Source organism: Coptis chinensis, chromosome 3 (genome assembly GCF_015680905.1).
Source record: "Coptis chinensis isolate HL-2020 chromosome 3, ASM1568090v1, whole genome shotgun sequence".
Taxonomy (NCBI): domain Eukaryota; kingdom Viridiplantae; phylum Streptophyta; class Magnoliopsida; order Ranunculales; family Ranunculaceae; genus Coptis; species Coptis chinensis.
In genome coordinates this window covers 62,417,136-62,431,166 of record NC_141458.1, presented here as the reverse complement: position 1 = coordinate 62,431,166, position 14,031 = coordinate 62,417,136, and the positions used below count along the sequence as shown (strand labels likewise).

The window sequence follows — 14,031 nt, the reverse complement described above, 5'->3', positions numbered from 1 at the left end:
TCAGACTTTGATGACCCTATCATATTCATCAAGGTATTCTACAGCAAGCATCTGTACTGCATCATTCCCCCCTAATTGGAAGGAATTCGACCTCGAATTTAAAGCATTCTCATCGTCAGATGAGTCACCACAGAATGGAATGAGCTGTCGAACATTGAAGACTGGATATGACTAGGCAGACACAGGCGATAGGCATTCGTGTTAATATTTTCAATCACCTCCACAGGACCAATCTTGCGATGTTTCAATTTATTATAGTCATCAATGGAAAAACGGTATTTAGTAAGGACAACCCAAACAAAATCACCCACCTCAAAATGAACATCACGACGGTGGCGATCAACAGTATCCTTGTACTTTACATTGGACTCTAATAACTTCTGACGAACAGTAGCATGAGTATTCTGAAGGTGTTGAGCAATCTCAAAAGCAGTAGAATGAATAGGCTGTAAACCAGGAATAGGCGCAAGATCAGTCGCGTTAAAGGCAAACTCGGCTTAGGCAAGATGAGAATCCCACTGCTTGATCTTAGTACCCACCAAAGAACGTAACAGATTACCCAAGGATCGATTAACAACCTCATTCTGGTCATCCATCTGTGGATGATATACAATACTAAATTTCAACTCAGTGTGCATCATCTTCCATAAACAATGCCAAAAATGACTAAAGGAAACGAGTATCCCGATCAGAACCAATAGAGGTAGGCAAACCATGTAACCAGTAAACATCGTGAAAGAACAACTATGCAACACTGACAGTATCGGTAGTTTTCTTACACGCAATGAAATGCGCCATCTTAGAGAACCGATCTACCACCACAAAAATAGAGTCATGAGTACGAGGAAGACCAAGAACAAAGTCCATACTGATATCACACCATGGACGACTCGAAACAGGTAAAAGTATATATAACCCTGCATTAGTAACATGGTCCTTTGAGACTTGGTAAATATGACAACGAGCAACAAATTTGTGAACATCCGTGCTAAGACCCGGCCAAAAATAAGACTCAGAGACAAGCTTGAGTGTCTTGTCACGCCCAAAATGGCCCTCATTATGCAATTTAGTGATGAGGCAGAGATGGAGGCTGCAGGCAGGAACACAGAGACGCTTACCCTTAAACAAAAACCCCTCCTGTAGAGAAAATTCAGATAACTGGTCCTCCTGTATATCAGTCAGAACAAGTGAAAAATAGGGATCACTAGTGTACATCTCAGGAAAAGAGTCAAACCCAAAAACCAAAGTACGCAAAGACACCAACAACAAAGAACGCCTGCTAAGAGCATCCGCCACACAATTTTGAACCCCATATTTGTGGCACAAGACAATGGTAAAATCCTGCAAATAACTAGACCAACGCAGTTGTCGGGCACTGACGTTATCTTGGTTACCAATATGCTTAAGTGCTTCATGGTCAGTATAAAGGAGAAATTCGGAGTGAATCAAATAATGGTGCCAATGTTTAAGGGTTTGAACAACGACATAAAATTCTAACTCATAAGCATTGTAGTTACGTTTTCCGCTGAGAGTTTTCATCGAAAAAGTGATGAGGTGAGTATCTTTGACTAAGAATAGCCCTAATACCCACTTTAGAAGCATCAGTACACACTTTAAAGGGAGATGAAAAATCCGGCAGTTTCAGAATTGGTGCCGAAATAAGTTTAGTATTGAGAAACTGAAAACTCTCTTCAGCTGCGTGAGACCAAAGAAACTTACTACCATGCAAACAGTCAGTAATAGGAGTAGTGATAGTACTAAAATGAGGAACAAAGTGGCGATAAAAAGAAGCAAACCCATGAAAACTACGGGCTTCAGTTAAGGTCGTCGGGCTAAGCCAGGAGCGAACCGCCTCGACTTTAGACATATCCACAGAGATACCTTCTACCGAAACCACATAACCCGTAAAACGTAACCGAGTCGATGAAAACGCGATTTGGCAACAAAGAAGAAAAGAGTCGAGCTTGGCGTAAGACAGACAACACCGCTTGGAGATCCTGGAGATGAGACACAGTATCCTTGATGTAAATTAAGATGTCATCGAAGTAAACTACCACACACTTGCCCAAAAATGCCTTCAACACCTAGTTCATAACTCGCATGAAAGTACTGGGTGCATTAGAGAGGCCGAATGGCATGACCAACCACTCATATAGGCCCTCTTTTGTCTTAAAGGCGGTCTTCCACTCATCACCAATTCGGATGCGAATATGATAATAACCGGATTTTAAGTCAATCTTGGTAAAGATGACAACACCATGTAACTAATCGAGAAGGTCATCTAACCTTAGAATAGGAAATATGTATTTGGTAGTGATCTTATTAATAGCCCGATTGTCAACACACATACGCCAAGACCCATCCTTCTTGGGAACTAACAAAGTAGGAACGCCAAGACCCATCCTGTCTCTGTAACTCATCATGCTCTTTCGGATTCATCTGATAATGCGGACAATTTGGGATTTTAGAACCAGGAACCAAATCAATTTGGTGCTGTATATCCCTCATAGGAGGCAACCCAGCCGGTAACTCATCCGGAAAAAGGTCCGAGAACTCCTGTAATAATCCCTGCACACACGCTGGCACTGCAATCTTTGGGGTGTTAGGTTCACACATTAAAATAAACACGTGACTAACACCAAGCATTTCGGTCTCAAAACTGCGTAAAGCCAAACAAGAAGACTTTGGCTCGGCTGAGGCTATGGGCATAGGTTCCTGAGTTGGTACTAACACAATTTTAATGCCCTCAAATTGAAAACTATGAGTATTCTTCCAACCATCATGAGAAATCCATCGATCAAATTTCTAGGGGCGACCCAATAACAAATGACAAGCATCCATAGTAACAGCATCACACCACACCTTATCAACATACTTAGAACCAATAGAAAAAGAAACCAAACAACGCTTAGTCACTGTTACCTCTGTGCCTTTCTTCAGCCAAGAGAGAGAATAAGGCGTCAGATGTTTCTCAGTGGCCAAGTTAAGATTGATAGGGTTGTATACTAAAAGCATTACTTTTGTATTAACTCTAATTCTTTATATTTTGAATGAGAATCATATGGGCAAATATTATGCATATTATATATGTTATTAGTTATATGCATGTGTCTAATACTTTATGTTGTAGATGATATGGTGTGAACACACAGAAGATCATATCATCAGTACCTTATAAAGTATAAGTGATCGTTCACAACCTAGATGGATTTGGACAAACCATTGGTACGGTTGTAGTATAATCTGGTATTATTAGTCTATCTTGACTATAAGATTACACTAGTACACTTTGTGTGTATTGAACAGGAACAAGTGAGGTTGTTTCTCCTTATATTGACTATATAAGAGAACAAACGCCTCTGTTATTATGGATGTTTGTCCTCCTAATCCGGATATAATAACGGGCACTTACATGCATTGTACATTGCTTTAAATCATCAATGAGTGAGATTCATTTGTGAATCAACAAACTCGATGGATTGGGTAATGACATTGTATGTAAGGTGTGCTGTTATTATAGAAGAAATCCGTGTCCCGCAAGAAGTCGGGTTGATGATGTCCCCTTGAGGAGCTCAAAAAGATTGTCATGTAAACCCTGCAGGTGGATTTATTCTGACATGATAATGAGGTTGAGTGGTACTACTTAAGGACATAAGAAGTTGATTAATGTAGTTGTCAATAACTTGACTTAATCAACGGATATTCGATATCTTAAACACAGGGAGATTAACGAGCATATAATATGGAGCCCATAAACGCTGACACGTAATTTGGGATTAGGGTGGTAGTGCAACAATGGCTTTTAGTGGAATAAGCCATTTGTTGACGGACTTGGGCCCTGTGTTCGGGGAGAACATGGGAAGCCCAAGCCCGTTAGGAGGCCCAACCCTAATTTCTCCTCATGGTCCCTGTTGTAGCCTATAAATAGAATACTCTTTCTCTCTGGCCGAAATTCACTGGTTCTGAAAAAGAGGCAAGAAAAGTAGATTTGAATTCGTTTATGATCTTGAGAGAAAGAAGGGGATTGGTAGATCGTTGTCCACACAACGTCCAATCTATTCTAAATGAATACAACAGAAGATTAAGGAGTTGATTGTTGATTTCAGATTTGATAAAGCTTGGATTCTCAGAGTTATCTAAATCGGATTCAAATGTATGTTTTCCAATCACAAATCGTGGACACCCATTAATTCCGCTGTGCGTGGTGTTCGCGGTTTGTAGAAATAGTCATTCTGAAATAACGGTTCCTACAAAGCTTACGAACAGCTTCAGAAGAGATGACATTCTCACAGCTACCTGAATCAATAATCAGCTTACAGACCTTCCCCAGAATGGTACAAGTTGACTGGAAAATATGATTGTGGAGCCAACTATCACCCTTAGTCTCCTTAGGAGTAAAACATAATCGGCGCACCACCAGAAGTTCACCCCTGTCACCAGTGACTAGTTCCTCTTGAGTGTCATCCGAGCCCACATAAAAAATGGGAGTCCCCAGAAAACCAACCACGGGATCCTCATTAATATCCTCATTCTCAGCAAACAAAATCTTACCAGGAGCAGGCGGTTTTGGACATTTGTTAGCATAGTGACCAATCTCACCACAACGAAAAAACTTAACCGAATTAGTGCCACGACCAAGAGCTTCTGGACCCTGCGGCCTAGTGATAGGAACATTGGGAGTGCGGGGAACAAGACCACTAACCCTGCGATTCTGTTGTTTTTCCAGAATTAAGGCATGTTGCTGAGCCTCAAAGACTGAAAAAACATCAAATAGGGTCAAGGCATCCTGCAGGTTAGAACGAAACCCCCCAATATAATGGGCCACCAACTGATCATCAGACTCTGTCAATTCGACACGAGACAATAACTGAGAAAAGTCCTAGGTATAATCATCTACATATTTGGCACCTTGACGCAAATTCTGAAAGCGTTGATATAATTCACGCGTATAATTGAATGGTAAAAAATCGGCATGGAGATATTTTTTAAGTTTACCCTAATCCATGATTTTAGACTTACCTTGTCTGTGACGAGTTGCCTTCAACTGTTACCACCAAGCCATAGCGCGACCACGAAAATGAGTTGCAACAAGCGCCACCTGTTTGTCGTCTCGCACTTCTTTGAACTCCATAACTTCTTCCACAGTCCCGAGCCAATCAATCAGTTCGTCTGGTTGTAGGTGATAAGAGCCCAAAACTGTAGTTTTAACCTTGTAACAGTCATACTTTTAGACCAATTATGTGAGTAATAATTAAGAGTTAATACTGATTACGTGTTTTTATGCGTTTCAGGCTTCAAAGTCAATTATGTGCAGAAATGTGCCACTTTGATGAGATAAAGGAGCAATGGTTGGTTGCTAAGGAGTTCTGTGATTAAAGGTCAAGATTCAAGAAGACAAAGCCTTTCTAAAGGCCGGTCAAAGCTGAAAAGTCAAAGTCAACGAGGGCAGAAACAACACACAAGTCAACAGAACTTTCGAAGGCTGTATCTTTGGACTCAGACCTTGGAATTGGGTCTACCTTATGTCAAAACGACCGGCCCAGAAAGAGCTTTCCAATGGTCCAAGCCTTTGCCCAATCAGAGGAGCGGAAGTGGACGAAAAGTCTTTCAAAGCCAACTGCAGCTGAAGAGGCCTTTTTGGACTGAAAGAATTGGGTTTTGGGCCTGATTCTCTAGCCCAAAACATGGCTCCAAGCCCATGCACGATTTTTGGATCTAAACATATAAAAACAAAAGCTTAGCTCTTTGTTAATGGTAGCTAGTTAGACCTAAAACTATAGATAATTCTAGATCTAGTTTTCATTAAATAAAATTAAGTTTAGTTCATTTCAATTCTTGTTTTAGATTAATCTTTAGAATCATTGTTCTTCATTAGTTTGATAAATAAAATAGCTCGTTTGTCAATTTCGATTTTGTCATTTCAATTTATAGATCTAATTTTAATTCTTGTTGAGTATCATTTCTGAGTTGTTAAATTATTGAAGTATTGTTAGTTAGATTAGCCAAGTTAGAATTTTGGTATGATGTTTAGTTATAATTCAATGAGAAATAATGGTTTGATGAATCAAGGCTAAACCTCCATTAGAGGGGTTGAAGAAGCCTTGATGACGCTTGCTCTTTGTTAAACTTAGGAATCGTCGTGATAATTATTCCACTCTAGAAACGATTAATTCACCATGAGAATGGGTTTAATCGCTCACATGCTAGTTACGAATTGGTAGAAATGCCATGTAAAATTAGGGATTATAATTACTATTTTGATATGCAAAGCATTCAATTTGGATCACGACGAGTCTTTGTTAGTAGGATTAAGTCGAGTTAAGGTGGATTCAATTCCCTTTATTTCTTTATCTAGATTCAAACCCTTAGCATTCTCTCATTTTGTTATTCATAACTTGTTAATTGTTTTCCCCTCGTAATATAGAATTCCCTTCGTAAATCTCTCACTAGACTTAAGACCGATTAATTAGACTAGAAATCATTCCATGCTAAAGAACAAGGAGTGGAACGAATTTTTTACTCCACTCTATTTCGATAGAATTGAGAGTAGAAAACTTGATAAATTAAGCACGTATTTAAGTTTTAGTTTACTTATGTTTTGAGTTTTATCGTTCATTTCATAGGTAAACTATCATTTTTATGTTTATCAAATGGCGCCGCTGCCATCTTAGTTACCTTTAGCATTGGTTTCATAGTATAATTAGTCATTTTTAAGTCCCATTAAACCCACCCACCCTTGTTTGATTCATACTGTGGTTGTCCGTTTCAGCATTGAAAAGTTTCGCGAAAAATTACACGGAGCGCACCTGCGTCCAAACGGAGCGCACTTGCGCGCCAAACGCCTGGAACCTTGAGCGCGACCCGCGCCCAAAGCGAGCGCCACCCGCTCTCAAACACTGTAACTTGAAGTTACACGGAGCGCACCTGCGCCCAAAGTGAGCGCTCCCGTGCCCTAAGCTGAATTTTGCCGGATGTCCACAAGTTTGTTTCGAACTTCATTTTTTTAAGTTTTTCAGTGTTCTAACTTGTTATATACACTGAACACGTGTAAACAAGACGCTATTCATAAGCGAAGCAAGGACGCAATCAGGTATTCCTTTCTTCCATACCTCGCATCTCCAGTTAGAGGTTTATACTAATATATCAAGATTGTTTGGAGTGTTGTCGTGTTTAGACTTAGACTTGCATGAGATTAAAGGTGCGGTTGGAGAAAACACCGAACGTAATTAACCGTCAATGTCAACAAACAAATCTATCGAGTATACCAATCACTACACCTCTAGCTACTATCCCACCCACCACACCGACATAATGGTGAAGAAAGAGAGACTCTCTCTCGACTTTTACAAAGCCTTGGCGATAGCCCTAAATCTTGCATCGTTCTAGCGGACCCGGTGGGGATTTTGAATTCCCCAAACATATTTAATTTGTTACCCATTTTCCATGGTTTAGACCATGAAAACCTTATCAACACATGCGTAGGATTGAACAAGTCCTTACAACATTCCATCATCCTACGGTTGGTGCGGAACAAATTAAACCGGTGGTATTTCCCTTCACCTTAGCCCGATAAGGCAGCGTCTTGGTTAAGCGCCCAAGGCGCCTAACTCTGTGGACTCGTGGGCTAAGCTTGTTCACCTGTTTATGGAACATTTTACCCCCCCTAAAGACGGATGAGATGCTTTCCAAGATTCATTTTTTTTCGACAAAATCCTCATGAATCATTTTTCGAGGCTTGGAATCGTTTCACCGATCTGCTTATAGAGTGTCCACACCATAACCTAGCAAAAGACACATTAGTTCGTGTTTTTTCAAAGGACTTCTACATCACCATAAAGAAGTCCTTGACATAATGAATGGGGTAGTTTCCTAAGTAAAGGAGCCTCGGAGGCTTACAAATTTTAGAAGATCAAACTAAACCTTAATAATAATGGGGGGTAGTGATGATATCCCTCGCCTCGCTAGTTCTTCTTCAATAGTTAAGGCTGTCGGTATGTTTGAGATGAAACCCGATCCAGAACTTAAAAATTTAATCGAATCTCTAACTAAAAAGGTTGAGGCTATTTCTGTTCAACAAAAGCCTATCCCCGTCATGAATGTAAACTCCAACCCATGTAATTTATGTTTGAGTCCTGAGTACCCTAACTCCTATTGTCCTCTCGCCTATGAACAACAACAATTAGAGCAAGATAATGTTTGCTCCATTAATAGCTATCCTATTCCTAATGCCCCATGGAGACAACATCCCAACTTTAGTTGGCGAAACAATCAACAAGTTACACCTCCAGGGTTTAATAACCAAAATGTTAGGCAAGCAAACAACTATAACCAAGCTCCACTTAGACAAGGACAAGGTCAGGGGAATTATAATAATTATAACAACCAAGCGCAACCACGACAAGGTCAAGCACAAGGTCAGGGTAATTATAATAGTTATAATACCAATAGAGGTATCGTTCCGGTTAACAATATTAACTATCACACCCCGCCCATAAATAATCAACGTGAGATAGTTCCAGTCGCACCACCTGTGACTACTACACCTACATAACCAGATCATATCGACACCTTTATACAGGTTACCCAACAACTTTTCCAAACAATGACTCAATCAAACCAACAGATCATACAATCCATAAATCAGGGCATACAACAATTAGCCCAAGAGAAAGCCCAACCAAAAGGCGTGTTTCCAGGACAAGCGATACCAAACCCTAAAACAAGCAAAACACAGCTTTGAAGTAAACGGTAATACTAGTACGGAAACTACAATCGTAGGTGACCTAAATGCCATCACCACTCTCCGTTCTGGAAGAGTGGTTGATAACACAGTAACTATGCCTATAGTTACCCCATCAGTACTCCCTACACCGGATATCCAACTAGATACTGAAATAGAAACTGAAGAGCCTACCACTGTAGAGGTACCATTTAAACCACATCCTAAGAAACAGAAAGCCAAGGTTACACATCAAGTCGAGCCATACGCTAAATATAGAGCGAAACCACCGTTCCCTTAGAAATTAGCCATGCTAACCAGGGATACAAACTTTGAGGAGATTAGGAACGTTTTCAAAAATCTAACGATAAACCTTCCTTTTCTCGAAGCTATTAAAAGCTACCTAACCACGCTAAGTTTCTTAAGGAGTTGTGCACTACTAGGCGTAAGACCAACATACCTAAAGACGCCTTTCTAACTGAACAGTTCCCAACTTTATCCGAAAATAATGGAATTGTTAAGTACAAGGACCCTAGTCGTCCTACTGTAAAATGCACCTTAGGAGATTCCCACACGACGACCGCTTTATTAGACCTGGGGGCGAGTGTTAACTTACTCCCGTATTATTTGTATAAACAAATAGGTCTACAGGAAATGCAACCTACAAGAATAACGTTGCAGTTAGCGGAAAGGTCAATTAAGTATCCTAGGGTGTAGTGGAAAACGTGCTTGTTAAGGTTCAGGATTTCTACTATCCTGCTGATTTTGTTATCCTTGATACAGAAGTCGCTAACGACTCTGTACCGATCATCTTAGGGCGCCCCTTCTTGGCAACTGCCAACGCGCTTATAAATTGCCGCGATGGTAAGATGTCCTTATCTTTTGGCCATCTTTCTATTGAGGTAAATGTTTTTAAAATGATGAAACAGTTACCAGAATCGTCTATAGATGGGGAGGTTAGCATGATCGAGAGCTTAGCTCAAGATTATTTTAACAACACTTTTCCCGAAAACAATATGTACAAATTCCTTTCTTTTGGAACTTCAGATTTTGTAAATGACTCCTACTTAGAGGAAGTCAACACCATCCTTGAGTCCACACCAATTGTAAACCCGCCGGTTGCTCCATATACTGAGTATGAAGACTTGCTACCTAAGCAAGTATTCATTATGCAAAATGGGGACCCTGATGAAACATCTATTGACATTCCTTCCACCCCAGTGCTTAAACCTCTTCCCCCGGAGTTAAAATATATTCAACTTGATCCGGATGGTAGTCATCCGGTAATTATATCTTTTCAGTTAACTAAGGATGAAGAGACACGTTTAATCAGGATGATTAGGGAACATCGGTCTGTGATTGGTTGGTCCCTAGCCGACATTAAGGGAATTGACCCTAATGTTTGCACTCATCGCATCCATTTGGAGGATAACGCGAAGCCTTCTTGCGAACCTCAGCGTCGTTTGAACCCTGCCATGAAAGAGGTGGTTAGGGAAGAAGTCTTACGATTACTCGATGCGGGTATCATATACCCAATATCTGATAGCGAATGGGTAAGCCCCATTCATGTAATTCCTAAGAAATCGGGAGTTACCATGGTACGTAACGGAAAGGGTGACTATGTTGTCACACAAGGTCCTATGAAATGGAGAATCTGTATTGATTACAGACGTTTAAATGCTATGACATGAAAGGATCACTTTCTTTTACCTTTTATAGATCAGATGCTCGAACGCCTAGCTGGTCATGCTTTTTACTGTTTTCTGGATGGCTACTCAGGCTATTTTCAGATTATTATTGATATTGATGACCATGAAAAGACTACCTTCACATGTCCCTTTGGAACGTATGCCTATAAACGAATGCCTTTTGGCCTTTGTAATGCTCCTGGTACCTTCCAGCGATGTATTCTTCATATATTTAGTGACATGGTAGAGCGCTTTATGGAAGTTTTCATGGATGATTTTTCTATCTATGGAGACTCCTTCACAGGCTGCTTGTCTAACCTGTCTAAGGTTTTGACACGGTGTGAAGAAAAGAGCCTCGTTTTAAACTGGGAAAAGTGTCATTTCATGGTGAAAAAGGGCATAGTACTAGGTCACATTGTATCTAGTGATGGCATCGAAGTAGATAAGGCCAAACTAGATAAGATAGCGACTCTACATAAAACCATTTTAACCGTCCGTGATATTAGAGCCTTTCTAGGCCATGCAGGTTTTTATAGGCCTTTTATTAAAGATTTCTCGAAAATAGCTAGGCCTTTAACTAATCTGCTTTTGAAGGATGCAATCTTTGATTTTAATTTTAACTGTAAGCAGGCTTTTGAAACTTTAAAAGCCACCCTAACCCTCTCGCACCAATTATACCTCCCGATTGGTCTAAACATTTCGAACTCATGTGTGATGCTAGTGATTATGCGGTTGGTGCTTTGTCTTGGGGACGTAAACTAGATAATAAGTCCATGTTATTTATTATGCTAGTAAAACCTTAAACGATGCTCAACGGAATTATACAACTACTGAAAAAGAATTTTTAGTTTGTCATTTATGCTTTAGATAAGTTTAGATCCTTATTTGGTTGGTTCTAAAACTTTAGTTTACACGGACCATGCAAATTTTAGGTACCTTCTTGCAAAGAAGGATGCTAAGCAGAGATTAATCCGATGGATTCTTCTCCTGCAAGAGTTCACATTAGAAATAAAGGACAAAAGAGGGGTCGAAAATGTAGTTGCCGACCACTTATCTAGACTTACAAACGACGATAATAGTGATTCTGAGTCCATATCGGACTCTTTTCCTGATGAGCATCTGTATGCTATTTTTTCAGCACCATGGTATGCTGACATTGTAAATTATTTAGCGGCTGATGTTATGCCTTATAATTGGTCAAGAAATGAACGTAAGAAGTTCTTGACCAGAGTTAAGTTATACTACTGGGATGAGCCCTACCTTTTTAAGTATTGTGCGGATTAGATTATTCGTCGTTGCATTCCCCAGTGGGAATATAATGAAGTTCTATCGTTCTGCCATGACAAAGAGTGTGGTGGCCATTTTAGTGGAATGAAAACAGCCGCTAAAGTTCTTCAATGTGGATTTTATTGGCCAACCCTTTTTAAGGATGCCCAAGTGCATTGCAAGACGTGTATTCGTTGCCAACAACTTGGGCGAATCACGAAGCGTAATATGATGCCATTAAATCCAATCTTGATAGTAGAAATTTTTGACATTTGTGGCATTGATTTCATGGGTCCCTTCCCTGTTTTCCACGGTTTCATTTATATTCTAGTTGCCGTGGACTACGTGTCTAAATCGATAGAGGCCATGGCTTGCCGTAGCAATGACCATAAGACAGTTGTATTTTTTATTAAGGAGTATATTTTCTGTCATTTTGGCAGTCCTAAAGCCATCATTAGTGATGGTGGAACACATTTTTGCAACATAGTTGTTGCATCCCTAGTGAAAAAGTATGGAGTTACACACAAAGTAGCAACTCCTTATCATCCACAAACTAGCGGACAAGTAGAAGTTTCTAATAGGAAATCAAAAGATTTTAGAAACAATCAGTAAATCCCGATAGGAAAGATCGGTCAAGCGTGCCTATCGGATGCGTTATGGTTATAGAACTGCTTTCAAAACTCCTATAGGTATGTCTCCCTTTAGACTTGTATTTGGGAAACCTTGTCATTTGCTGTTGAATTAGAGAGAGCACCGCTGCTCGTGGGCTATAAAAGCCTTAACTTCAATATTGATGAGGCGGGTGTCAAACGCAAAGTTGCAATTAAATGAGCTTGAAGAAATCAGTAGCGATTCTTACGATCTCGCATGAAGGATTATAAAGCTAACATGAAAGCGTGTTCATGATAAGCAAATCTTGCAAAAAAAGAGTTTGTGGTCGGTCAAAAGGTTTTGCTTTATAACTCCGCCTACATATTTTCCTGTGGAAACTAAAAACCCGTTAGTGGTCCGGTCCTTTTCGTTTCTTGAAGTCACCCGTGACGGGCAATCACCTTGGTAAATCCCAAGGACAACGGTACCTTTCAAGTTAATGGTCAGCGTTTAAAACATTTTCACTTAACTTCTGGCCCCCTCGATGTAGAGGAAGTCCTTTTACGGGACCACCTCTATGAGGATTGACCCTTGTCAATTGGTGTACTTCCTTTCACTTCCATATAGTGGTAAGTGCACCATTCAGGTAACCGGGCCCTCCCTATGGAGTGTGTGGCTGTAAGTACCGGATCCTAAGTCCACGTTTCACATAATTCACGGTTTCCACTTTTGCATGTTTTCTCGGTTTTTGAGTCATGTTCCTCTATGGGGTGAATTATGTATTTATTGTTTTTCGTGTTTCTTATAATAAATTAATAAAAAAAATATAAAAATAATAAAAAATATATATATATATAATAAATATTCTAAAATCATAAAAATAGCAATCCAACAAGTCTTGGGAATCTGACTTTAAACGACCCACGTTTAAAACAAATTTTGTGTTTAAAAAATTGTTTGGGGGTGGGCAGTCGGTCTTTCCATCCAGATTGCTCGAACTTTCCATTGGTGTTGCTTAGGCCCATTAGTTGTAGTTCATTTGGGTTGACGTTATCTAAAACTTAGATTTCCTTCGTTCGCATAGCTTACGTCACATACGCACTTTGAGGGATTTTTCCACCTTCTTATACGTCACCCATGGTTGAAATTGAGTGTTTTATGGATCATTGGATTGGAAATTCTTTACTGATGATTTCCATAACTCATTCGCCAAAATCGGACCAGTAACGAAGCGGCAAATTGAATTTGAAATTGCGCAAAATATCGGAAAAGTTCGGAATTCGAATTGGGCTTGGGCCCAAGCCGCACGCACGTCTGTGCGTCTCCTTCCTTCCCAAAAATGCACAGTTGTTTCCTTTTCCAATCCCGTCGGTTACCAAAGTTTAAAACAAACCTTAAACACCAAAATAAAAAAATAAAAAATAAAAAAAAAGAAGAGAAAAGAAAACCTAACTACATCCACGCCAAGCATTTAAATCAAACTGAAATCTTCTCCAAACCATTACCACCACCAACCCCAACAATTTTAAAACTCCGAAAACAAGCCACCAATTCAAGCTTCAACCTGCCACCGTACCCACCATCACCACCACCGTTGTTTTTAGTTGTTTTTCATCAAACTCGCCTCCGCCACCGTCTACAAAACCATTGTTTGTTTCAAAAACTTCAATGGCGCTACGACGAAGAATTTTGCCGGAGCACGCATTTGCGGCCGACCGCTTCGCGCCATTTTACGACTCGGAGATGAATAGGAGAAAATGGAATGGA

At 40.0% G+C, this 14,031-nt stretch overlaps 1 protein-coding gene across 1 annotated transcript in view; it reads right to left on the bottom strand.

Moving 5' to 3' along the window:
- Positions 1 to 14,031, bottom strand: part of LOC147510328 (uncharacterized) — a 29,653-nt gene continuing 15,622 nt past the window's right edge. The window contains exons 2-7 of the mRNA XM_086598091.1: positions 4,261 to 4,842; positions 2,380 to 2,726; positions 760 to 1,167; positions 540 to 641; positions 219 to 446; positions 1 to 144 (exon numbers count right to left, since the gene is read on the bottom strand). Coding sequence (XP_086454217.1) covers positions 1 to 144; positions 219 to 446; positions 540 to 641; positions 760 to 1,167; positions 2,380 to 2,726; positions 4,261 to 4,842 — 1,811 coding nt within the window. The remainder of the gene's footprint in view (positions 145 to 218; positions 447 to 539; positions 642 to 759; positions 1,168 to 2,379; positions 2,727 to 4,260; positions 4,843 to 14,031) is intronic.